Source organism: Orcinus orca, chromosome 18 (assembly GCF_937001465.1).
Source record: "Orcinus orca chromosome 18, mOrcOrc1.1, whole genome shotgun sequence".
Classification (NCBI taxonomy): Eukaryota; Metazoa; Chordata; class Mammalia; order Artiodactyla; family Delphinidae; genus Orcinus; species Orcinus orca.
In genome coordinates this window covers 76,110,666-76,134,789 of record NC_064576.1, presented here as the reverse complement: position 1 = coordinate 76,134,789, position 24,124 = coordinate 76,110,666, and the positions used below count along the sequence as shown (strand labels likewise).

At 43.3% G+C, this 24,124-nt stretch overlaps 2 protein-coding genes across 9 annotated transcripts in view; one reads left to right on the top strand and one right to left on the bottom strand.

The window, feature by feature from the left end:
* Nucleotides 1-6,485, top strand: part of SGCG (sarcoglycan gamma) — a 44,829-nt gene extending 38,344 nt beyond the window's left edge. For 3 of the 5 annotated variants that reach the window (XM_049701328.1, XM_049701329.1, XM_049701330.1), the window contains 2 exons: nucleotides 3,264-3,387; nucleotides 5,738-6,485. In XM_049701328.1, the coding sequence (XP_049557285.1) occupies nucleotides 3,264-3,387; nucleotides 5,738-5,914 (301 nt within the window). In that variant the 3' untranslated portion in view covers nucleotides 5,915-6,485. The remainder of the gene's footprint in view (nucleotides 1-3,263; nucleotides 3,388-5,737) is intronic. The other 2 variants (XM_033409329.2, XM_004281789.3) reach the window with 1 other exon arrangement.
* Nucleotides 6,486-8,830: 2,345 nt separating this feature from the next.
* SACS (sacsin molecular chaperone) overlaps nucleotides 8,831-24,124 on the bottom strand; it is an 83,538-nt gene continuing 68,244 nt past the window's right edge. Inside the window, exons 10-12 of one of the 4 annotated variants that reach the window (XM_049701301.1) lie at nucleotides 23,216-23,985; nucleotides 10,709-10,787; nucleotides 8,831-9,775 (exon numbers count right to left, since the gene is read on the bottom strand). In XM_049701301.1, the coding sequence (XP_049557258.1) occupies nucleotides 10,719-10,787; nucleotides 23,216-23,985 (839 nt within the window). In that variant the 3' untranslated portion in view covers nucleotides 8,831-9,775; nucleotides 10,709-10,718. Of the gene's footprint in view, nucleotides 10,788-11,108; nucleotides 23,986-24,124 lie in introns of those variants that run through there. The other 3 variants (XM_049701300.1, XM_049701302.1, XM_033409342.2) reach the window with 3 other exon arrangements.

Here is a 24,124-nt window from a genome sequence, read left to right as displayed (position 1 = left end):
AGGTTGGCAGGTATCAAATCTCCATGATTTTTAGATTCATTTAAAAAAATAACAATGTTTATAATGTGGAAGAAATTACATCTTTTGCAGATACTTAAATGTATGATAAAACATTTAGATGTTAACTTAAAATATGTAATGGGTGCCTCGTTTTTCAAAATTCTTTTAGAACAGCCATGAAGCGCACTGCTTGGTTTTCTGTTCTGCCAAGTTTTGGAATGTGTGGGTTTCGGGGATGAACATACTCAGTTTTACTAACTTGGCCTGAACAAACTGTTTTACCAAACTTGGCCAACGTACACCTCAGAGTGCTTGCAATGATGTCTAATTCATGAGCAGTAAGAGTTGGTCTTTCCTCACGTTTTTACCAATATTCGGCACTGTCAGAGTTTATGATAGTTTTCATCTGATGTGTGTTATATTGTGTTATTTTACTGTTTGTTTCCCTGATGACTAGTGTGGTTAAGCATCTTTCATATTTTTATTTTATTATTAAGGTTGCTTCTTCTGTGAATTGACTCTTCATCTCTTTGCTTCTTTAATTACTTTTCAAAATGGATTTGTAGGGATTAAAATATATACATATTCAGAATATTAGCCTTTTTCCTATTATATTTCTATTAATTTTTAATGTTTATATACTGAAATTTATTAATCATTTCTTTTCTTACTTCTGGATTTTAAGCCATAATTAAAAGACTTTCCCTACAGGAAGAGAAACTCGCCAGCCACGTTTCTTGTATGGCTTTCTCTCTTACATTTGGATCGCTGATCCACTTGGAGTTTATTCTTGTATGAGGTACAGATACAAGAATGTGGGTCTAATTTTCTCTCTTCCAGCTGGCCAACCAGGTGCCAGCAACTGCATTATTATGTAGCTGCCGCCACAATTTGAAATGCAACCTTTATCATATATAAGATTTCCCTGTGCATCTGGGTCTGTTTCCGCAGCTTCTACTCTATCCTGCTCAGCTGTCTATTCAGGTCCAAGTACCAACTTTGTTATTTAAATAAACTTTAAAAGATATTTCAGTGTCTGGTAGGGCTAGCCACACACAGACACACATACGCACATACACGTACACATACACACATATACACACACACATACACACATGTACACATAAACACACATACACATACATACACACAGATGTACACACACACACACACACATACACACAAACACACACATACACACACTCTTGCAGCTTTTCCCTTTCACGCTTTCTGTCTGCTGTTGCTTATTTTCCCACATGAACGTGAGGTCTTTGATATCCGGCCACTGTTGAACGCGTTCACAGAGAGGTGCACTTCAGAGCATTCTAATCTCAGCCGTTTGGGTAAAATGTGTCTACACCTGTGCTGCAATGAAACGTTTCATCTTCAAGGATAGAAATGACGCAAAGGGGACGAAGGTTGCTCTCCCAGGAGTATCGCAGTATAATGCCGTTAACAGCTAGTCACAGGGCCTGTTGAGGTCGTTTGCGGTTTGAGAACTGGTCTTTGAAGCAGACTCACCCTCACCACGGTCCCTGGAACAGGCCCGACCTGTGCAGTTGCTCACCCATCCACCTCCCTCCCCTGCCTTCCCTCCCCTCTCCTTTCTTTCTCTCTGGCAGGAGAAATGCAGGCAGTTAGCAAAGTCAGAAGGGGCCCGCGATCAGCAGACCAGGCTCATGAAGATACAGCGTGTTTCCCCAACACCTAAACCCAACAGAATTTGACCAATAAATTCTAGGAATGTCTGTTTCCTCTCACTCAAAGTAATATTTTAAAATGTGTAACAGATCAGGTCTTACATACTGAGATGTACATAAGGAAGCTTTGTTTTCCATAACAAATAGTGGTAGACAAGAAACTTGCTGATCAAAGGGAACAATCCACGTGATTTAGAAGTCGATCAATACTACTCAGCCATAAAAAAGAATGAAATGATGCCATTTGCAGCAACATGGATGCAACTAGAGATTATCATACTAAGTGAAGTAAGTCAGACAAAGAAAGACAAAAACCATATGATATCACTTGTATGTGGAATCTAAAATATGACACAAATGAACTTATCTACAAAACAGAAACAGCCTCACAGACATAGAGAAGAGACTGGCGGTTGCCAAGGGGGATGGGGGGGTGGGGGAGGGGGATTGGGAGTTTGAGATTAGCAGGTGCAAACTATTATATATAGAATGGATAAAAACAAGGCCCTACTGTTTAGCACAGGGAACTATATTCAATATCCTATGATAAACCATAATGGAAAGGAATATTAAAAATAATATATGTATGTATAACTGAGTCACTTTGCTGTACAGCAGAAATTAACACAGCATTGTAAGTCAACTCGACTTCAATTTTAAAGAATTGTAAACGTTGATCAGTCAGTCAGTTCAGCAGCAAATTCATGACCAGGCCCTTCTCTCCTCTTAAACGTCACCCTTTCTGTCTCCTGCCCCCCTCCACCTTGTGTTCTCCTTCTTGTGGATCTTTACACATTTCAAGGAAGTCGCCCTTTCAGCTTTTGGTTGAGTCAGGTTGGAGCAGCTGAAAAACCTGTCCAGTGATCACGTTGTGCCATCTGGTGGAAACTCAGTCTTTTCCAGGCGGAGGCAAATAAGAGAATTTTTCTGCTCCTGTGTTCCTGGTTCTGTATCTGTGTTTGACTACGTCACAAGGAGATGCTGAGACGTTTTACAAAAACAACGCCAGTGGAGGCCAGTCTCCACCCTGTCAACTCCATTAATTCAGTATTTTTCCAAAAGAAATCTTTGCATCTGCCCTGTAATCTTCCTAAATGAAAAAAAAAAAAAAGCAAACAACACCTAGAGTCCAGATTTACATCCTATTTTGTGAACGTGTTAGCAGATGTACGCGTTGCCCTTAAATTTCTCTTCTTCCCGAAGAAGTTTGTATTTTAGCTAAAAAATAGTTTTCCTCACCAATAGCATTTTCTTCTCCTGTGGTGTGCCAGAGTGCTAACCACGCCGTCAAAGCTACTGCACAGGGCTAGGACTGTCTAATGTTTGCATCTATCTTCAGAGGATGCTAATTTCATAGACTCCATTTATGGGAAGTTAAAATTCTTGACTGCACTTTATTTCTGGATTTATCAATGAGTAACGTGCCCTATGTTAGCATTCAAGAATGAGTGAAAATACCATATACCTTACTGATTATATTTTCTATGCTAAGCCCTTGGTTGGGGGATTCCTGGGGTGGCTGTTTCTTATGCTATTTTTCCTGGTTTCTCTCCCTCATTTCAGACTAGAATCCCCGACACGGAGTCTCAGCATGGACGCCCCGAAAGGCGTTCATATTCAAGCTGCTGCAGGGAAAATCGAGGCCCTTTCCCAGATGGACATCGTTCTTCACAGCAGTGATGGGACAGTGAGTCCAATAGATGGGGGCGGGGTGGGCCTCCCGTTGCACAAGCCTCACGTCCCCTGAGCACTAATGACACGCTCGTCCGTTAAGGCATCGGCATAGTAAATTTATGGTAGTTTGTAAAGAAACGTCATGAAAGGCATAGCACAGAAAATGTGAAAGGAAGGAGAAGACAATTTAGCACTGAAAGAAGGGCCAAGAAAGGTTAAACTAATTCTGTGTTGGATCCAGACTGCTTTGTTTGGTATTTGTGCTGTCAAGTCTCTTGTTATTGTCAGCTTTGAAAAAGTACTAGACTCTCAGAGCTTACAGAGAACATCAGTGCTGTCACTTCCTGGGGATCCAACTTCCCTCAGTAGGGCTGTCACTAGGAGTTACCTGTGACAGCCGTCATCTGTTACTGCCAGGGGTGCTCGCTCGCACCAAGTTCTGGGTAAGCGAAAATTAAATATGAAAAGTAAGAGCTACAGGAAGAAAAAACCCGGAACCTCAGGTCCAGAAATAAAACATCGCTGATACGAACTGTGGCTATAACGGGCAGCAGGGTACAGGCTCCCCACTGTTGACCTTTCTAGTGCGAGATCAGTTTGCCAATTACTGTGTGAATTCAGGGACGTTAACAGGCCTCTCTGGGCCTACCCCCTCAATGGTCAAGTACGGGAACTAGTATTTACATCAGCGTGTCACAGGGTTATGAGACCCCAGTGCGGTAAGATAGCTTTGAAATGATACTAATTTAATAGTAAGAGGGAGCTGTTGTGAAGGCAGCTCCCGAGTACACAGGACCCTCGAGGGCAGCCCGCTGGTGGGAAACCAAAGTCATCAGGCGAAGCCCCTGCAGGTTGTAACTTACAAAGTTTTGATGCATGGAGCAGGTAAATGCAAAAGTGGAAGCCAGGAATTTTGGAATCTTATTACTAAATCATAATGTCACTACGTACTGAAAGCGTGTTACCTCGAAAAAAATCTATAGTGATCTTAGTTTTGAAATAATATTACTTATTTTCATGAATTGGGTGTCGTTTTACAAGTAGCACTCAGCCCGACCCGTACTTGAAGTTGATACCCCTTATTACTGGGAGCTAGTTCAAAGTGAAGAGATGTCTGGCCTCCCAGAAAATATTCTCCCAAAAAGGCAAATGAAGATGAACAACAAAGCAGTATGTGGACCATCAGTGACCAGAGTTTGCTGGAAGGACAGGAAAAAAAAATAACTAGAAAAAAATTAACCAATTAACCAGGAAAAAGGAGAGAGGAGAAGCCAGCAAGTTAGGGAAAAGCAAAGAACTGGGCAGAACCCAAAGCATTAGACAATAACCTAAATAGGTTCTGCTCTAAAAAAATAAGACCCACTTGACTTCCTCCTCTGACAGTGACCCAGACCCCAGGGCAAAGCCTGCCTATCACGCATGTGTACTGTCACCCACCGCTTCCATGAAGAGGTCAGCATCCCGAGAGGGGACACAGACGCAAACGCCAGTTTATTAAGAGCTTGGAGTATACAGGATGAGAGCCACGTGAAACAAAGGAGGGGTCCGACCTTGTTGGCGACGAAGAACGTGGAACCTTCCCAAACAGGGTTTAATTCCTTCTGATAAGTGAGTGCCCTGGTCAGGCTTGGGTGCTCTGTGTGACCACACTTATTGCCTTAAGCTGTCAGATCACCAGATCTCAATAAATGGCCATTTGTTTGTATTTCAGTTCAACTAAACCTCGATAGGAACAAAAACATCCAGTGCCTTTCATCTTATTTTAGTCGTCTGTGTGTCTACTGCCTTCCTGCATTTCACAGAAGGCAGAAGAGTTTCAAATCGTATTTTAAAAGCTGGGGAAATGGTTGACAGCTATTAGGATGAATTTAATTGCCTCTCACAGGAAAATAAAATCAGGAGAAATTCCAACAATCACAGGTTAAAATGACTAAGATGAATCTACTTCTGTGGCCTGTATCAAATACTTTATCCTAATAGGGAGGAGAAGCTGAAGGTCAAAGTGGAACACAAGGTAAATGTGAATCAGGCAAAGAATTGTATTATTTGGGTCAAATAATTCTGAAAGGTCCGCATAAAAGTGTCGCATCCTACGTTTTTCTAGCTCGCCTAGCACAATGAGTAAAAGAAAAAAATGACTTCCCTCCAGTTCCTAAGGACTGTTTATCCCCTGCCTGGATGTAAACTAGAAATAGGCTTTTAAAGAATCAGATTAATTGTAATAGGATTTCAGTCAAGCCAGATGCCTACTTCATTTTCTCTGCAGAGAAAGAGCGAATTTGTTTGGAACGATTTGAGCATTTAATTTCGTGCTTGTTGCGTCCATTCCTCCTTGACCACTTCATCTCTCGTTCTCTCCCAAGCAGCTTGTGCTCGACGCTGAAACCATGTGTTTACCCAAGTTGGCTCAGGGGACTCAGGGTCCCGCAAGCAGCTTGCAGGGACTCTACGAAATCTGTGCGTGTCCAGATGGGAAGCTTTACCTGTCTGTGGCCGGCGTGGGTACCACATGCCACGAGAACAGTCACATCTGCCTCTAAACCAGGGGCGTCTTCCACGGAGCTACCTGCCTCGTTTCGGTGAGCTTCGGAGTGCTGACCTCAAGCCTTCACACCTGGAGCAACTCGACAAAGTAAAGCTGAGTTGGCACATGGGAAGGAAGTAGGACCTGCTTTCGAAAGGAGCTCAGAAAGAAAAATGTACCAGTGCAAGTGTTCCCATGAAACTCCATGATCCCAAAGTGGCGGCTGGACCTTAGACACAAAAGTCAAAGGACTATCAGGAGAATGTGTTGATTCCACTAGACTGATTCATTTCCATCAGAACCATTGTGACTTTCCCTTTCTTGTATGCGTCGATCTACAGTGAAATATTGAACTGCTGTGTGGAATATCAGCTGTGGGTATCTGACTCCCCATGAGAGTAGCCGTGGTCCTGCTGAGGTGCCGCGAGAGTTCCATGAGGTTTTCCTCTGTAAAACCTGTAAGTGCTCTCTTCATTTTAATGCAACATGTGTCAGGTTTCACAAGAAAATCTTCAAGTTTTGAAGGGACGTTAAGGCTGATTTGATTTTCAATGTGTAGTCAGAGGAATAAATTATACAAAACCATGCTTTCTTTATATAGTCAATGAGCGATGAAAATCAACCTACATTTTTCACAGACTTCACAGTTTGTCTTACTTTCTTTAATCCTCATAACTCTTTGAGGTAGGTACTACTTTTCCCCCAGTTACTGGTGATAAAAAAGGTTCCGATGAGACAAGTCACAAGGTCACACGGTATCTGTTAAAATTAAACTAAACTGTGACCCTGCATTTCCACATTGGTTTTCACTTCAGACAACTTTGACCTGTGTCTCATTCCATCCGCGGCACCAATCTACCTGATACCTGCGCAGATGGGCTGGTGCTCACTTGACAAGTGGAGAAACTAAAGTCCAAAGGGGTTTGTCACCCACCATAATCGCACCACGAGTAGGCAGGGGCTCCCAGGTGCCCAGCAGGCATGCTTACCTGACGGGACAGGTGAGGGACGAGGTGGGACCTCACAGAGTCAGCCTCTTACACTCACCGTCGGCTGTGTGATGTGTATTTGCATCCGGTGGGCACACTGAACCCAGGAGCTGACGGGACAGGTGAGGGACCAGGTGGGACCTCACGGAGTCAGCCTCTTACACTCACCGTCGGCTGTGTGATGTGTATTTGCATCCGGTGGGCACACTGAACCCAGGAGCTGACGGGACAGGTGAGGGACCAGGTGGGACCTCACGGAGTCAGCCTCTTACACTCACCGTCGGCTGTGTGATGTGTATTTGCATCCGGTGGGCACACTGAACCCAGGAGCTGACGGGACAGGTGAGGGACCAGGTGGGCCCTCACAGAGTCAGCCTCTCACACTCACCGTCGGCTGTGTGATGTGTATTTGCATCCGGTGGGCACACTGAACCCAGGAGCACGTTGGTTTTGTGGAGGCCACTCACTCACTCTGTAAAATGCCCTTTGGCACACAGAGCCATGGGTGTTGGTTTTGGTTTGTGGTTTACCAGTTGTTAGCATTAGCATCCCCACATGGCACAAGACATGGTGGGACCAACAGCACTGCAACTTTGGGGGGTTTTGTAATTTATTTATTTATTATTTATTTTTGGCTGCGTTGGGTCTTTGTTGCAGTGCGTGGACTTTCTCTAGTTGCAGCGAGCGGGGGCTACTCTTCCTTGTGGTGCGCCGGCTTCTCATTGCAGTGGCTTCTCTTGTTGCGGAGCACGGGCTCTAGGCGTGTGGGCTTCAGTAGTTGTGGCTCACAGGCTCAGTAGTTGTGACTCACGGGCCCCAGAGCGCAGGCTCACTAGTTGTGGTGCACGGGCTTAGTTGCTCCGCGGCATGTGGGATCTTCCCGGACCAGGGCTCGAACCCGTGTCCCCTGCATTGGCAGGGGGATTCTTAACCACTGCACCACCAGGGAAGCCCAGCACTGCAACTTTCTAATTAAAGGATTTATAACTATAAACACAACTTCAGTTTCACTTTCCACAGTCTCAGAACTGAGAGAAAAGTGAGTCTTTATTTCCAGTGCTGTTTTGACAAGGTGTTAACAGTGCAGCCCACTTCTGACGACTCCACGACTTTTAAATTACTAGTGTCATAAACACTTGAGATTACAAAACAAAAGTACAGTGTTTCCTAAGCAGTTAAGGGCAAACTCAACTCTGAACATAATGCTCCTAGTTTCTGGGGGCGGGGGAGGGCTTTAGATTATAAATTGGTATTCGCCTTTTCCATTTAGTTGAGTCCTGATTTTTAAAATTAATGTCTACTTTCTTGCTCTAACATTCCTATTGTCATAGTAAATAATGTCGCCGTTTTTGTGTCATATGTACTTTCCTGTACCATGTCTGTGCAAAAGAAAAATGTCTTCCAGCCCAGTTGATGTAGATGGAACACAGGATCACCATGGAACATTTCTAAACTAGTTTGGTTCTCATAGAACGTGTGTACATGTCAAAAAAAATGACGCCGATGATAAAGTGAGGTCGAGAAGATCAATCAAAGAGAAAGTATGGGGAATAGAACCTTTTAAACAAAAGGTGTAAATCAGATCTTTTTGCTCCTCTGCTATAATGGAATCATCACTAAAGTTGTTTCTAGCTTCATTCTACAGAGTGATCAGGAATTTCTCCTTGCTTAGAATAAGAACTTTTAGATGGGCTGTATTCTAAGATGTGTTACATAAACCTGTCTTCTTAAGTACATTATACAGTGTAACTTAAATTTCCATTAAAGGTGCAAGGCCATGCTTATGAATGTACCCAATGAGGCATACACACGGATAGCCCTACACACTAAGCGCTTACCGACCGTCCAGTGCTCATAATTTTAGTGACCTCGCAAAACAGCCCTTGTTTCTTTTCCAATTTCCGAACCGACTGAGAAGCAGACACAAGTGAAAAAGATGGAGATCAAAATATCAGCTTTAATAGTAAAGTTGGATTTGCAGCAAAATGGACTTGCTAAAACCTTTCAGCAGAACAACCCCGAACCTCTCCCACCCCTGCAGGCTCCAACTCCGCAGCCCCTACACGAGTTCAGGTCCCCCCGCCCGGGCAGCCCCCAGGTCAGTCTCCACTTGTGCGTGGACAGGGAAGCAGGGTGGGAGCTCCCGCGAGGCTGGGTCGATTTGTATTGGTTCTCGTCCCCTCCCTTCCCTGATCCAACACGCCTCTTCTCCCTTGGCTTTAGCTGGCTTCTCCGTATTGTAAATGCCACTGCAAATTGGCTGTGGTTTAATAACCGAACAAACTTTGGGTCACGTATAAACAAGCGGGTGGAACGAGCGGGTCTAAGGGCACCGAGGACAAAAGGTGGATTCTGAGCTGACAGTCAGTGCGGCTTCACCTTTTGTCCTGGGCTTCGTATCCAGAATAAATGAGGGTACTTCCCGGGCCACTTAGCAGCTACAGGAGAAACAAGCCCAAATTTTAAACACATAGCTCTTATTTTTCAGTAAAATGTACCTCGCGTTGGCTTTGGTATCCAAGTCTTCCCCAGTCTCGCCCACACCTGACGGCACGGGGGGCCCGGGACCGGCTTCCAGACCGATGAAGGAGTGATGACACTTTAGGCCAAACTTGTCAAAACAAGATAAATGGAGAAGAAGCGTCAGAAGCCAGAGTTTTAGGAAATTCCACCTGCCGACTGCAGCTCCTGCCTGTGGGGTGCGCGCCCTGCAGGTCGCGGACCTGCCAGCCCCCGCGATGGCGAGTCAGCTCCTGGAAGGAGAGCTCTTCCCAGGTCTGTGTCCGTGTGTCTCCTGCTGGTTCTGTCTCTGGTAGAAGCCGGAGTCATACATGACTCATTAAAATCTCATCTAACTGCTGTTTTCTACTAGCTTTTATCCTTGAGGTCTGCAAAATATTGGAAGGACAGAAGATGTCAGCTGGCGCTAATGAAAGACAACCCCACCAGTCCCCAAAGCAGACCTGTTCTCTTTATTTGACTGAACGCTATGTGAACATTTTCCCATCATTCTCAGGCTCGTCACTGGTCTCCCCCCGGAGGCTGTGGAGCATTCCGCCCTTCCGCTCACGGGGAAGCACAGAACCCGCTCCCGAGTGCAGAAGGCCTGTTCCAACCCCTTTCTCAGGAGCAGCTATGCCCACACCGGCTGGCAGTTTCCGCCTTCTTTTTAATAAAAAAAGCAAAATAGGGGAGCCTAATACAAAAAATAGTTCAGGTCCAAAATTCCTTACTCTGAATTTCAAAATCTAAAAAGTTCCAAAAAATGAAAACTTTCCAAATACATCTACTGCAAACTATGGGTGGCAGAACCTGACCTAAATTTAGATGAGGCTACTTCTCATGTCTATGTAGTTTACTGTGGGTGGGTATGCATGGTCTCACTGCAGAAATACTAATGTGTTTGATTAAAGGGAGCTGCCCAACTCTGATGGAAAAGCCTCATTAAACCCAGTTTATATGCACTGGTATTAATGTTCTAAAATCCAAATTCTGAAAAACATTTGGATGCAAGGGTTTCATATAAGGGACTGTGGACCTGTATTTTTTCTTTTAAAGGAAGTCTAGAAAAAAACACAAAACTCCACCTAGATCAACTACCACAAAAGCCAGACAGGGTGTTCTGTGTACATTTTAATATCCAAAAGCAATGAAACATATTCCAAGTGTCGAATCTGAGTTTTAAAGTAGCAAGAACTTAAGATTAAGTCCCAGACAGCTGGAGACCCAGCGTTCGGGTCGCCCTGGAACAGAGAATTCCAAGCCTGGTCCGCCGGATTTAGAAGCCTTGTGCCTGAGGTGTAAAGATGAACATGTCCTACCTGTTAGGGCTCAAGTGTGAAGTGGCCCCAGGCACACAGCCCTCCCCTGAGGTAAGGTCGGTATCAGTCCAGCCTCTACCTAGAGAAGAACCATATTTAACGTATTTCCAAATACATATGTATACCACATATGTCAACTAATTTTATTCCCTAGAAAGGCGAAATAAAATCAAGTCTTAACAAAATCAGTGAGCACCTAATAAACCTAGTATATGTCAAGTACTTTATATTCAATCATAAGAAAAGGAACCTATTAAAATTCCACTATAAAATATATGGGTAAGTTCTATCCTAATATTTCCAATAAACACACAAATACACACAGGTCAGAACTTCATATAGGAAGATATTAAGTTTGATTTTCAAGGAACTGTTTCTCAGGAAATACCAGCTACAATGATTTCATATGTACATTTGCTTTATTAAAATTGTGGCACTTAATATATATAGCAGAAATGATCACATGGCTTCACATCCAGAAGCAATACAATAGTGGAGGCGCAAACATTCCTTATTACCAATAAAAGTAAAAAAGTTTTAATATGTTCCATAAGCCCTTAATTGCATAAAATATTATATTTAGCATCATTTACAGCCAGCACACTTATAGAAACTAATTATCATCACCTTTCTTTTACATTCTGCAAAAGAAGTATGTTCGTAGGACATTCAAACATGATAAAAATTAAATGTCAGTTCTGAATTGTTCATGGGGAAAACACAAGCTGATAATCCCTATTTTATAACTTATTAGATATTGTCACATGATTTTACAATTTTTTAATGCCTTCAAAGTGAAATCCAAAAAACTCCACTAAGTCCCATGTTGAAGGACAAAAAATGTTTACTGCAGCACCTTTAGACAACGAAAGGTCACATCCTGTTCAACCACACTATATAAATTATGACGTTCGTGGAAAATATGTACAAACAAACATAAAGCAAATGTTCTAACAGGTGACAGATGTCGCTTTGGCAGGCGGTTCTTGGAAGCAGTATTCACATCCAGAGGCCAGAACGGCCACCACTGGGGTCTCCCATGTGCTACCTTCACGAACCAGGAAGCCTGTAAACCCAGGGCGGGAGGACATCCAGAACAAGGATGTAAAGTGTACTCAGTGCGTCCCAGCAGTACCGTCTGCAGAGTCTCAATCAAGTAATATTCAGGAGTAAAGTACTGTACCATGTTATACATGTACTGAGGGTCTAATAGGTAAAACTGCAAAAAATTCATGATCGGATCCAGCTGATAAGAAAATAACACACCCAAGAGGATCCACGTAAAGAGATAATAAGCTCCAAAGACTTAATTCCCCTTATTTGTTTAAACCAATGATATGTCCAGTGTTTCATTAGCTCCTTCAAAAAATACTACATGGAAGACATAAAACTAACTTCACCCTAACCAGAGACAGAGAGACTCTTATCTAACAAACTGCTGAGCTTTGGTTGTATAAAGTGCAGTCCAACAAGCCGCCACCGCAGCCGGCCAGCTGCCTCCAGCAATTCCACAGTTCACCACCAGCCTCAAAATAGTTCTTAGATCCAGCTAACGTCTTCTGTTGAAATTCATGTTAATAACAACTCCAAAATTCTCCCCAAACAGTCTGCAGTGTGCTTCGCAATTCCTAAATAACTGGCAAGGAAGCTTAAGGACAGCAATTCATACTTGTGCTACAACACATTCGAGACCTAGCTCTGCTTTTTCTTTAAATGCGTTCACACTTTTTGTTGTATAAAATTTTCAAGTTTTATGATGATACAGGCAGTACATTCCATCACTCTCATGGCAACCTCAGAAGTGAACCTGTCATTCGGGATCTGTGGGAAAGGCAGCAGATCGGGGTACCTTGTTTTTAAACTGTCTACACCGTAAGCTTCCAAGGTGTGGACGTCATTCGTCAGGCCTTCCAGATGCTCACTGTATTCCTCTATTTTCTGCGCGAGTGCAGTCGGCTTCACGTCTTTGTCGGACTTGCCCCGCACAGCATAGTCGGCGGCAATCAGAGCCAGCTTGGTAGAGAGGAAACATTTGAAGCACACCCATTCGTTGGCGTTTTTGTGGAGGTCATTCCTGGCGGCTGAGAAATTGGCTCTGGCTTGTCGTAGCCACCTGCGTGCTTCGACTGGGTTACCGACTGACTTGAAGGTGGGGGGAACAAAGAACCTCGGAGAGTAAGTCTGTCCGGCTGAAGGTGGGCATTTTTCCTTATTTTGTTGTTGCCTTTCAGATTTATGGCTCGTTGCTTCTTGATTCCATGAAGTGTAAAATCTCTGAAATGAGTACTTCTCTGACTGAAATCGGGATGCTGAGGTTGAAAACGTTCGCCTCGAGGCTCTGTCTGCATTTTGATCTAGAAAAGCCTGTTTCTCTAATCTGTTAATTTCATTCTGCAGATGTTTAAAAACTTCATTAGCAATGTCATGATTCTCTGGGTTTTTGTCAGGGTGCCACTTCAAATACAACCGCCTAATAATCTTTTTTCTTTCAGATTCTGGAAGCTTCCAAGCTTGCTCCACCACTGATGTCACTTCTTTTAAAATTTCTGGTAAAGAATTCACCATAAGCTTCTTGGGGGAATGATGCTTCGAAGATGAGGTCTTGTGGCTCTCCCTACCAAAGAAAAGGGGAGGGATGCTTCGTAGACCAGGGGCCAGGAACTCTGTAGGGCTGGTGGGTGTGGAAGGGGCACTGTCTCTGCTCTGAGAGCTTTCCTCTGGCCTTGAAAACTTATACAGATCAAGAGAGCTAACTATTTTATATTCACTATAACCAATATCTATCTGATATATCTTTCCCAGAAAACTAGAGTTGTCAGCATCTTCTCTTTCAACTTCCTGTACGATAATAGCGTATGTATATGTCGGCTGGTACGACCCATAGATCTCCCCACCTTCAGCATCAACAAGGTACCCGACGTATTCCCCGGGGTAAAAGACATTCATTGGGTCCATAAGCAGAGTGTAATGAATCTCAGCAGGTATCGGAGTGCCGGGCATTGGAAGTTCAAGTTTCGATGGTTCTGAAGAGTCGTATTTCACTCCTAAACTGTCGAGTTTCTCACTGATCCTGTAAATATCATTGCATCCTAGCATAGCAATTAGATATGAAGTGTCGGAAATCAAATTGTCGGTCGCTGATTTAAGCGTCATTGCCAAGGCTAACAGGAAGTTAATGTCTTTACTGTCTGAATGCTGTATGTAGAGCAGGATGACTGCATTCCCAAACCTCTTCAGGAAAGCAAAAGTTTCACTTCTGCTCTGAGGAATAGGATTGAAACCTTTAACTCTTAATGTTGTCTGAAGCTTCTCAAAACAGGACACTTTCAAGCCTTCTCTTAGAGCTTTGCAGAGTCGCACGGCTTTCTCCTCGTTGGCCAGAAAAGCGTTATCGTTTTCATGCTTCATGATTCTGATCAGGCCTGTGATGAACTGTTCAGAGGACAGGAGTAACTGCAGCCTGCCCTGAAGAGAGCACAGCGCTCCAAACTGGCAGACCCTGGGAGTCTCCTCATCCAGCTGCTCCTCGAGGATGCTGCTCAGCAGACGAGGTCTGAGTTTCTGAGGAAAGAGCATAGTCAGCTTCGTGTGGAACCCGTGGTCTTTCCCCAAGTAGCACTGGCTGAGATCCACCAGCATCTGCACACCGATATTGCCCTGGATCCTGCTCTTGTAATGCGGGGCGTCATCAAACACCAGGATGTTGGACTTCACCAGCCTCCCATCCTGGCTTGGCAGGTAGAGTGCAAGGTCCCGGATGTTCTCGAGATCGCCCCGCACCTTCACCGAGTCATTCTGTAGACTCTTGAACAAGCCAGAAACGACTCTCTTAACAGTGCGCATTTCATTAGGATCTAACTGTTTTCCTTCAGAATTTCTGAATATGCGGCTCAGCACTTCAACATACTGCTTGGTTGAAATGATATCTTCAGTGCCTAAGTGTTTGAACAGCTGGTGAAAGGTGCCCAGTTCTAAAGGCAGCTTGTACAGATACGGTTTAAAATCAGACTCGTACTCAAGATTGATCACCACCTCCTCCGGCTTCAGAAGCTTCCAGCCATCTTCCACCATCACAAAAGCAACGCCCCGCAGCTGAAAACGGAACTCCCTTTTCTCTGCGCTGAGAAACTCGTATATGCTCCTTAAGACCTTTGCTCTAGTCTTGACCATGTCTTCATCCAGAGTTGTGATGTTGCATATGTTCCTGCAGTTATTGATGACCTTATCCAGAGGGGGGTCCAGGTTCACATTCAGCATACTTAAAACCTGCTCCAGCTGTTCTTGTGGACCAAGGTCACTCCCTTCTTGTTCTTTGATGCTCAAGGGGGTGGCTTTCTCTGGAAGAATAGGGCATGACGTCCATAACAGCTGGAGCACGTCGCACTGCTTGAATTTTGGATTCACCTGTGCTCCGTTGAACTTTATAAGAGGAAGCGTTCCGTTTACCTCTTGATACTGAGGATGAAATCGAATGAATTCGGCAGGGGCCCGCTCAGGACATAAGAATGGTATTAAAGACAGTTCTTTCAAAAAATTTCCAGATAACAAATCCATTCGTTCTTGGAATATATGGTGGAGAAGGATATCGACTGTACTTTGCAGTGTTTCTTTAGACCAGTTTTCTGTATTAGCCCTCACACTGATCTCCTTAGCAAACTGTAACAACTGCTGCTGAGAAAGGATGTGTTTTAGTCCAATATTTCTTAAGAATTCTACCCAGGATGTCATAAATGCAACTTGATTTTTGGGTTTTATAAGTTGTTCCAATTTTTTAAAGAAGTCCTTAGGAATAAACAATTTTTCGGGAAGCATAACTTCAAAAACTCTCACAGTTCTATCATAGAAATGTTTGGCTTGCTTTAGTCGACTGTTAGTGTCATGGATTATCAATAAACTTTCCAGTTTTTCGAAAAGTTGTTCCTTGATCTCTGACAATTCTTCAATACTTGAGAGTCTATTCTTAAGATAGATCAAATGCTCTAATTTTGCATCGTAAGAGAGATTTTCAATTTTTGGTAAGAGGTGTTTCAAATAGACCTCAAGATCATCTACAGGCACACAACCAAGCACCTCATATAGTTCTTTTAAGTGTATTTTTTCTTCAAGAAATGCAGAGGACGATGATTGTGTCCATTTTTCCACTTCAGCGGAAGGAATACTTTTTGTAAGTACATAGCATGTTCCAAATTTCGCAATGCTCATATAGCGACCACTGATGGATTTGTAGCATGGAAGTGACTTTAAAATTTTTACGTCATCTTGGGACATCAAGTGATTCAAATTGCAGTTGAAATACATCAAAAGTGCTTCAAAGTCACTTTCCACTAATTTTTCAGTTCTAAAAGTTGAGGTTTGGACCATATAATGCACAGCCTTCAAAATGCTTGTGGGGCTCTCTATGTTTGCTGTGTAACATGACAACAGAGGAACAAATGCACTGTCTTTGGAGCAGATTTTGTTCAAAGCAAGCTGAATACAGCCAGCTTTCATGAGAGCATGAAAAACCTTATCACTCTGGCCATTTGGAAAGACTGCAATGTGCATGAGACTTAGAGGAAGCAGAACATCACCTTCGGGAACTACAAGCTGATTGGCTGACACAGTAAACTTTGTTCCAGGGAGCAATGCCCAGTCTTTTAGGGTGTCAACAACAGTGTCAAAGGTTGCTTTTGTCTCTTCTTGATCCTCTTTCACATTTACGGATTCGCTGATAAAATGCCATGCACTCTTAAGCCAAGACTCACTTGTAAAACTGTCTTTCCACTTTGTGCAACTTTTGGTCTTATATTCACGGGGCAACACAGAGGGTAACAAGTCAGCAAAGCTGGAAATGTCAAACACTTTTGCAACTTTACAGTTCAGTAAAATATTATTGTACTTCAGGTACAATGTATTCATGAACAAGTCTTTGCGGGATGGAATCAATTCATGGTATGTTGTTAGAAACTTGGGTCGTTTTGCATCAAAAGTTTGCAAAACACTGTCTAATGTAATGAGAAGGGGCAGTCCCTCCACTTCAATCCCGTTTTCTTCTGCATCCTTAAAACAGTAATCAACTAAGAGTTTTAAACTGTGAAAAAGTTTCAGGTTAGTCTGCTGGAGACGACAAGGCAGCTTCCCAATATGGCAATTAGTATCGGGAGAGGAAAACGTCATTAAAAAAGATCGCACGTCAGCAGGGGTGACATAACTAACAGGAATATCAGCGTCTATCAGACAGTGGTACAGATTAGCAGTTTCATCACAGTTATAAACCAAGTTGAAGCCAATTTCCAAAAGCAGGTGTTTCAGCCTATAGACATTCTCTGCCACTGTTTTGCGTGTGGTGATGTTATAGTCTGCATTTTTAAGGTGGTGTAATTCATCCTGCAGCAAATTGTCAAAAAATGGTCTAGTTTTATTTGAAGTCGACATATTAATCCAGGTGATTATCACTGCAGAGTGCAGGTCGGAGCCATCAATGTTCGGAGCCCGCACAACGGGTAAAAGGCGCTTCATGTCCTCGTGGATGCAGCTGTAAAGTGCTTTCACCAGACAGTATAAATCTGGCTGTAGATCAAGCCTGTTGACTGGGAAGAATGACAAAAACTTCTTTAAGGTGTCCTTTACAACATGAATAGGCGTGTTCTGTAAGACCGATAACGTCGGGTCAGAACCAGGGAAATAGCGCTTTTTTAACTGGATTAATAACTCGACGTACGCGGGAGCGATCAGGGCCGTCATTAAGCTGTTGTTCCAGTCACTCCGAACACCCACCCCATTGTCATCCCGCCACAGGTTCCTCCTGGCTGAATCGAGAGCAAAGTGGCCATTCACATGAAACGGTAACCCCGTCTCTAAAGAGAGGGGCAGAAAGCAGAAGGCCCTGTGGGGCTTTTTGTAGTTGTGGGTGATGCAGGCAGCTACTCCACCACGTGGGAAGAGAGTGATATCTTGGTTCTTGTGAGCTGATATAACGCTCTTAGATACTTTCTCCATACTTGAAAAACCTGATCTATTACAAATTAGCCAGGTGGTAAGGTTTCCCTCAGAGTCCTCCGTATCCATAGTGTAGGTGATCTGCTGAACTGGTATGTCCTTGAGCGGCCTCTTTTTAGTGACACTGTCAATCACAAATGCATGAAACTGCTTCCTTTTCAGCCTGTCTCCATCGGTGATGTTGCCCTTCACAGAATACAGCACGTTTAGGGCTCCCGTAGCTTTATCTATTTCACAAATAGAAATTTTTTCCATGTGATTAAGAAACATTAAAAGTTCAGCCCCATCTGACCGCAGTTTGTCCAAAAGATTCTGGACCATTCTGTCTGATGATGGAACTGAAGAAATTTCTGAAACTTTTGCCATTTCTGCATTACGAAGAGGAAATCGAAACATTGTGCAATTATCCAGTTTAAAGTGGGTTCCCAGATAAAGATCCAGAACATCTGAGAACTGTGTCCTAAAATCTGCATCCAAATCTCTAAACATGCGTCCAGGACTAACAGATGTGGCTCCTGGTGCGTATCTGGCATGAGGATCAAAAATACACAGGATGTCATTGCCGGAAATAAAAGAAGGGCAGTCTGTAATGTGATACACAGAATTGAATCCTATTCCGTATTGTCCAGTTTTACACGGATTTCCTTCCTTAGTGCCTTTCCCGAGGTTCTGAATCCCTCTGACGTCGTCTTCTGTGAAAGGCTGGTTGTTGTACACACACAGTGCTGGCCCCTGCAAGGGGGCCCACTTGTCGTCAAATATCCTATCAACTGGATGCTGTCGAGGGTCAAACACAAAACAGATTTCTGTAGCCTTTGCATCATCAGCATTCTGAAGAAGTTCTTTCAGCATTTCCTTTTCTGAAGGATAGGCATTAAGGATACTCTTAATTCTGCTGGTCAGTTTTTCCTTCTGTCCAAATTCAGTGCCCAGTGTTGTAAAGCAGATGTTGGATGCATACCTTTCTAAGGCTTTATGCCGCTTTGGTACTGCTCCTAGTTTCACAGCCACTTCCCTCGGTATATCTGCATGACAGTATTTTACAGTGCTATCCTTTACTTTTATCCAGGGACAATCATTGTAGCATAAAGATTTTGCAGGGAGAAGCTTCAGATTAGTATCTGGCAATAATATTTGGCCATAATTTTTCTCACAAAATTCTTGTTTCTTTTCTCTAATGAGACTCCATATTCCTTCACTGATTATTCGCCGGCAAAGCTGAAAATTCTCTTCTGTTATTTGTTTTGTTTCTTTTTCTTGAGCAATAGATTCCAAAACAAGGGCAAAATCTTCAACAGTAAAAGACTGCCTCACACCCACACTTTCAAAAAGTTCACGGAAACTATTTTTATATTTATTAGGCAACTGATAAAGGTATGGGGCTGCTTCAAAATTCAAATGAAAAGCAATTTTTTCTGAGTCGACATATGCACTCTCAACTAGAATGAAGCTAAACGTTTTTAACTTTTCAATAATTGATATCTTAGTGATGTCACTTTGCATCATTGCTTCATGAAGGTATTTGTAGCAAGCATTGGTGATGTTCTCCTGGTACAATGTGATTCCATCATCAACTGATTTTGCAACTTCTCTCAATTGGTTTATGACCAGGTCAACTGTGGGCTTCCGCAGTAACCCCAAAAACTCTTTAACAGCCAGTGGCACTGAACCGCAGCCTCTGAAGGAATGTGAATTTTCGTTTAGAACTGGCTGCAAAAGACAAACTATATCCTGATGCTCAGCTGTATAAAGGTCGGTTGCTGCAAACATGGTTTCAGGCTTAAAACTGTTACCTTTCCAGTCCAAAGAAAAACCTGCTGGTTTTGTGAGAAATGGGAGGAAGGGGATTGTTTGATATTTTGCAGCAAAATCCTTTGCTCTAGGATCCCTTATTTTTAGTTTTTCATCAATAAGACTTAACAGGATGCTACTTCTTAGACAAGCAGCACCATGATCACTTTTATTAATTTCAGCTACTGACTCGGCACGTTCTAGCATGTCATCCCATAAAATATCATCTTTTGCCATACCTAACTGGACGAGTTTAATCAGAATAATAGGATTTAGGTAGTCCTGAGTAGAGCCGTAAGGAAATCGTCCGTCTTTAGTATCAAATAACTTTGCAACCCGTCCTTCAGGGTGGATTAATCTTGATGGTAAAACCAGAGGATGCCCCTCCAGAGAGCAAGGGATACATGGAGTAACACGAAGAATTCCTGAGAACTCATCAACTTTCTCATTCAGAACAAAATTCATTAAAGGATCTCTGAGTTCTGCTTCAATTTCTTGAATATTTGGAAAAAACACTTCTGAAAAAAACTGTTTCTCTGAAAATGTATTTTCAAGCAGTATCTGTTTGCAGCCAGCTTCTTCAAATCCTAATTGTACTGAAGAAGGAAGTTCAACAGCACAGAGGTTTTTTGACCCAGTCTTCTTGAGGTATTTCAAAAATATCTTGAAGGCTGCTGGACCAACATCTCTTCTCTTAAGTATACAGTCATCTAGAAATCTCACATTCTTCATGGAAACCCATGTGGATCCATCAGAGAAGACTCTTGTCAATTCCTTCCCTTTCCCGTGAGCTATATCTTCATAAAACCCTTGACAAATTACAGAGAAGTCATCATGAACCAGATCAGGGTCAGGCCACACTGCATGGTAAGTATAGTCCATCAGCTCCCCACTCATGGCCAGGTCACGCAGGATGCTGAGTGCCTCTAGGTAAGCTTTCACAACCACGTGTCTCATGAAGGTGGTGTTCCAGCGTCCTTTTGTATCTGTCTTCCAGATCTCTTTCCTGTTTGAAGTAACAGCAAAGCACCCGTTGATGTGAACCGGCAATCCTGTTTTGATTCGTAGGGGCAAATAGCAGAACACCTCCCCAGCCTGTGGTCTCACAGCCCACTTCCCGTCCTGGATCTCAGCCAGAAAAACTCCCACAGCCCCACAAGGAACCACTCCCAGCCTTCTCCCGCTCTCACTCAGGGAAAACTTGAGAGCCTCTCCTGTATCCATGCAGGTACATATAAGCCACACGGTACACTCCATTGTTTTTTGTGGTAACTCATCCGATGGCTTTTTGGATTGGCCGGACTTAGCCATTTCAAAGAGAGCAGCTGGGTCATCATCTGGACCTCTAAAAAGTGGCGACTGTAAATCAGCAATCCTTCTGAACACGTGGTGAAATTCCTCCACTGTGATCTGAAGGATGCAAGCGGACTTTGGTGCATCAGCGGGGAGCTTCTTGTTACTGCTGTCGCAAGTCTTCATGAGCTTAGCAGCTTCTTTTAAAACACTGATGACAGGTGCAATCAATGCTTTGGAAGAGCACAATTTTTTTTTAATTATGATTGTATCTTGAGCTAAGCTGGGATTGGTTTCCTCAATTTTCAAGTACTTCAGATACATTGAGGTTACACTCTGAGTGAAAATGATAAGCCTGTGTCCACAGAGACTGAATTCATCCACAAGAGAGTAAATATCTGCTGTGTTGTAGCAGGTACTGCTAACTTCACTCACTTTGGCTTCCTGCTGAGTTCTAAAGGACAGTCGGAACAGAGTCCCACTATAGCTGTAAGGTGCTTCCACGGTCAGAGGTAACTGACAGCCAAATACGTCTATGAATGGTTTGAACTGATTAGGAAATTTCCTAAGTCTTTTCTGCTGTTTACTCCAATTAATTTTGATCCCGGGATTAGATCTGTCTTTAATGTGTTTACTGATGTGGTTTATGTTGGGATCAAACATTATCATGAATTCTCGACTCATGATGATGGGAATGTCGGTGATGTGGTACACGGAATTAAACCCAAGACCAAATTTCCCAACTTTGTCAACTTCTGCCCTCTTTAAAGATTCCCCTAGCCTTGTTATGTTCACAAAGTCCGAATCTGAGAACTGAGAGTTGTTGAACGACCACAGAGCCGGCCCATGACACGCTGCCATCCCCGGGTCCAGGAGATTCTCTCGAATGTCCATGTTTCTTCTCATGTCAATCATGAAGCTGCATTCTGTTGCATTTGCGTCGTCAGCATTTTGAAGAAGTTCTTTAAAGATATCTGACACTGAAGGGTATTCTTCCAGAATATTTTTAATTCTTACAGTCAGTGGTTCTCTTTGTCCTGACTGCTCGAAGCCCATGTTTTCGGGGTTGATCAGTCTTGTACTGAGGCACGGGACTTTCAGCCACTCTGCAGTTTTCATGGGTATGTCCTCATGCACCAAAATGATTGGTTCCACGGAATCTTCCAGTAAGTCATTCAGGTCATCAACTTTGATGTCACAGTAACAGCATTCATGAATTGGCTTCATGATAAGCTTGGAAGGATCTCTGCTATGATGTATAGGAACTGGTGTGTTGAGGCTTGCTGGAATCTGGTTGCTATAAAGCCATCGGATGATATTCAACATAAGATGAAGATTCTGTTTGCTTTCTTGGTCACTGAGGTCTTGGCCGCTTTTGAGGTACACCTTCTGAATGACCATGGAAATGTGATCTGGCGTCAGCTCCTCTACTGAACCGCAGGCCTTGAACAGCTGGTGGAACTTTGCCATGGTCTTAGGCACACTGTGCAAATAAGGCTGAAGGTCAAGATCATAAAACGGTTTTATCACAGCTTGGGCAAGAGGACAGAACTTTTTGCCAGTCCAAACCCATGGAAATTTTAAGGCTCTAAAAGCATCCTTCCCTTCATTTAAATGATCATGCATGAATCCATAAATTTCGAGCAAAATGTGCTGGAACTGATAGTAGTCTTCATCACTAAAGGTGTTCGAAGTATACCAATCGACAACAATTTTAAAGTGCTTTAAGACAGCATTGATATCAGGTTTTGTGAAGATACCTAAAGCTTCTTCCAAGTTCACATGGACACTCTCAACAAGAGGAAGTGATGAGCCGACCAGAATGGCATGGGCCGCGTCGCACATGTCCGCGGGTGCACAGAGATCCCAGAGATCCCCTTTCCAGACTAAGGATCCTGGGTAGTTTGGAGGCCTTTGCTTGCAAGCTGGAGCCCATTTTATTTTCTTCAGGGCCATCTTCCCTTCAGGTGACTGCAGCAGGGCGTGGTTCTTATTTAAGACCAGTAAGAGCGTTCTGGCTTTCTTCAGGAGCATTTCCTGATTTGGACAAGAGCTGGCCTGTAGAGCTTCAATTTTTTTAGCCACTTGCACAACATCTTTCTCTTTGAGACTGGCTTCGTTTTTTAAACCAATCTGTCTTAAAGAGTGAAGAATATCTGGTGAGGTAAAAGCTGAGGGTGGGAAACAAGTTTCCTCTTCATCATAGAAGAGGTCCTTTAATACTTCCACATCAGGGTCAAAGAGCTCACTGGCCGACACCAGCCGCTCCTGTGAGATCTGAATGAATTTTAATGGCATTAGCCAATCAAGCACATTTGGATTCTCATTTTTAAGAGAGGATAGATTCTCGAGGACCCACAGCATAAGGTGTGTCATCTCCTCGTGTGAATAAAATGCATTTTCGATGTCTTTTAAGATAAGCTTTAGGCAGCTGGTGGTCTTTACCTTCTCCACCTTGAGCAGGTTTGCCAGGCGGATGGTGGCCTCGTCACTGCTGTCCACGACTGAGATGGAGAGCCGCAGGCCAGCCGGGAGCCTGGATGTGTGGTGCAGGACCCTGCAGCCCTTCAGCTTGGTGTAGGAGGAGATCCCCTGACTGGATGAATAGTTAATGCGCTTGAATATTGTCAGTTCCTGAATTACTCTTTTCTCCTTTTCACTGCTATCAGTTAAGTTAGCTAAGAACTTCCTTAGGGCATCTTTGTGCGTTGGAAGGAGCGACGCAACCTGGTTGCACAGCTTCTGCAGAGGCATCTTCTCCATCATCTGCAGAACAGCACTTGGGGATGGCAAATGAATGTATTTTTTAATAAGTGGATGTTGTATGGAGGCATCTAATTGCTTAAGGACAATCCCTCCAAGTTTTTGTACAACGTCAGCTAAAAATTCTGGGAGCTGTGCTTCAGATTCATCATCTAAAATGACTAATGAGGGGATCCTGAGTCTGATGAGTTCCACACACGTCTGACCTTCTTCTAGTGCGGTTCTAGGGATTAGTGGCATCTCATCAAATAAAGTCAGATCCTCTGAAAAATGTATATAGAGATTCTTCCACACCATTTTAAGCCATGAAATAGACGGGTGCTTTTTGTCTTCATCACATGGATACCACTGAACAATCAACTCCCTGCCAGGCCAGAATGTGTTCACTACTTCTTTGATAAGACGTGCAAAACGTTCTGGGTTTAGAAGCTGTAGCTGGGTACACGGTCTTCCTGTGAATCACATAAAGAAATGTTATGAATACATACAATTCTACTGTAACTTATTTAACTTTCTATTCTCATAGATTAGACAGATTAAATAGTACTAGAAAGTCATTCTGAGAGTTTTAAGTACACTGTGAAAACGCAA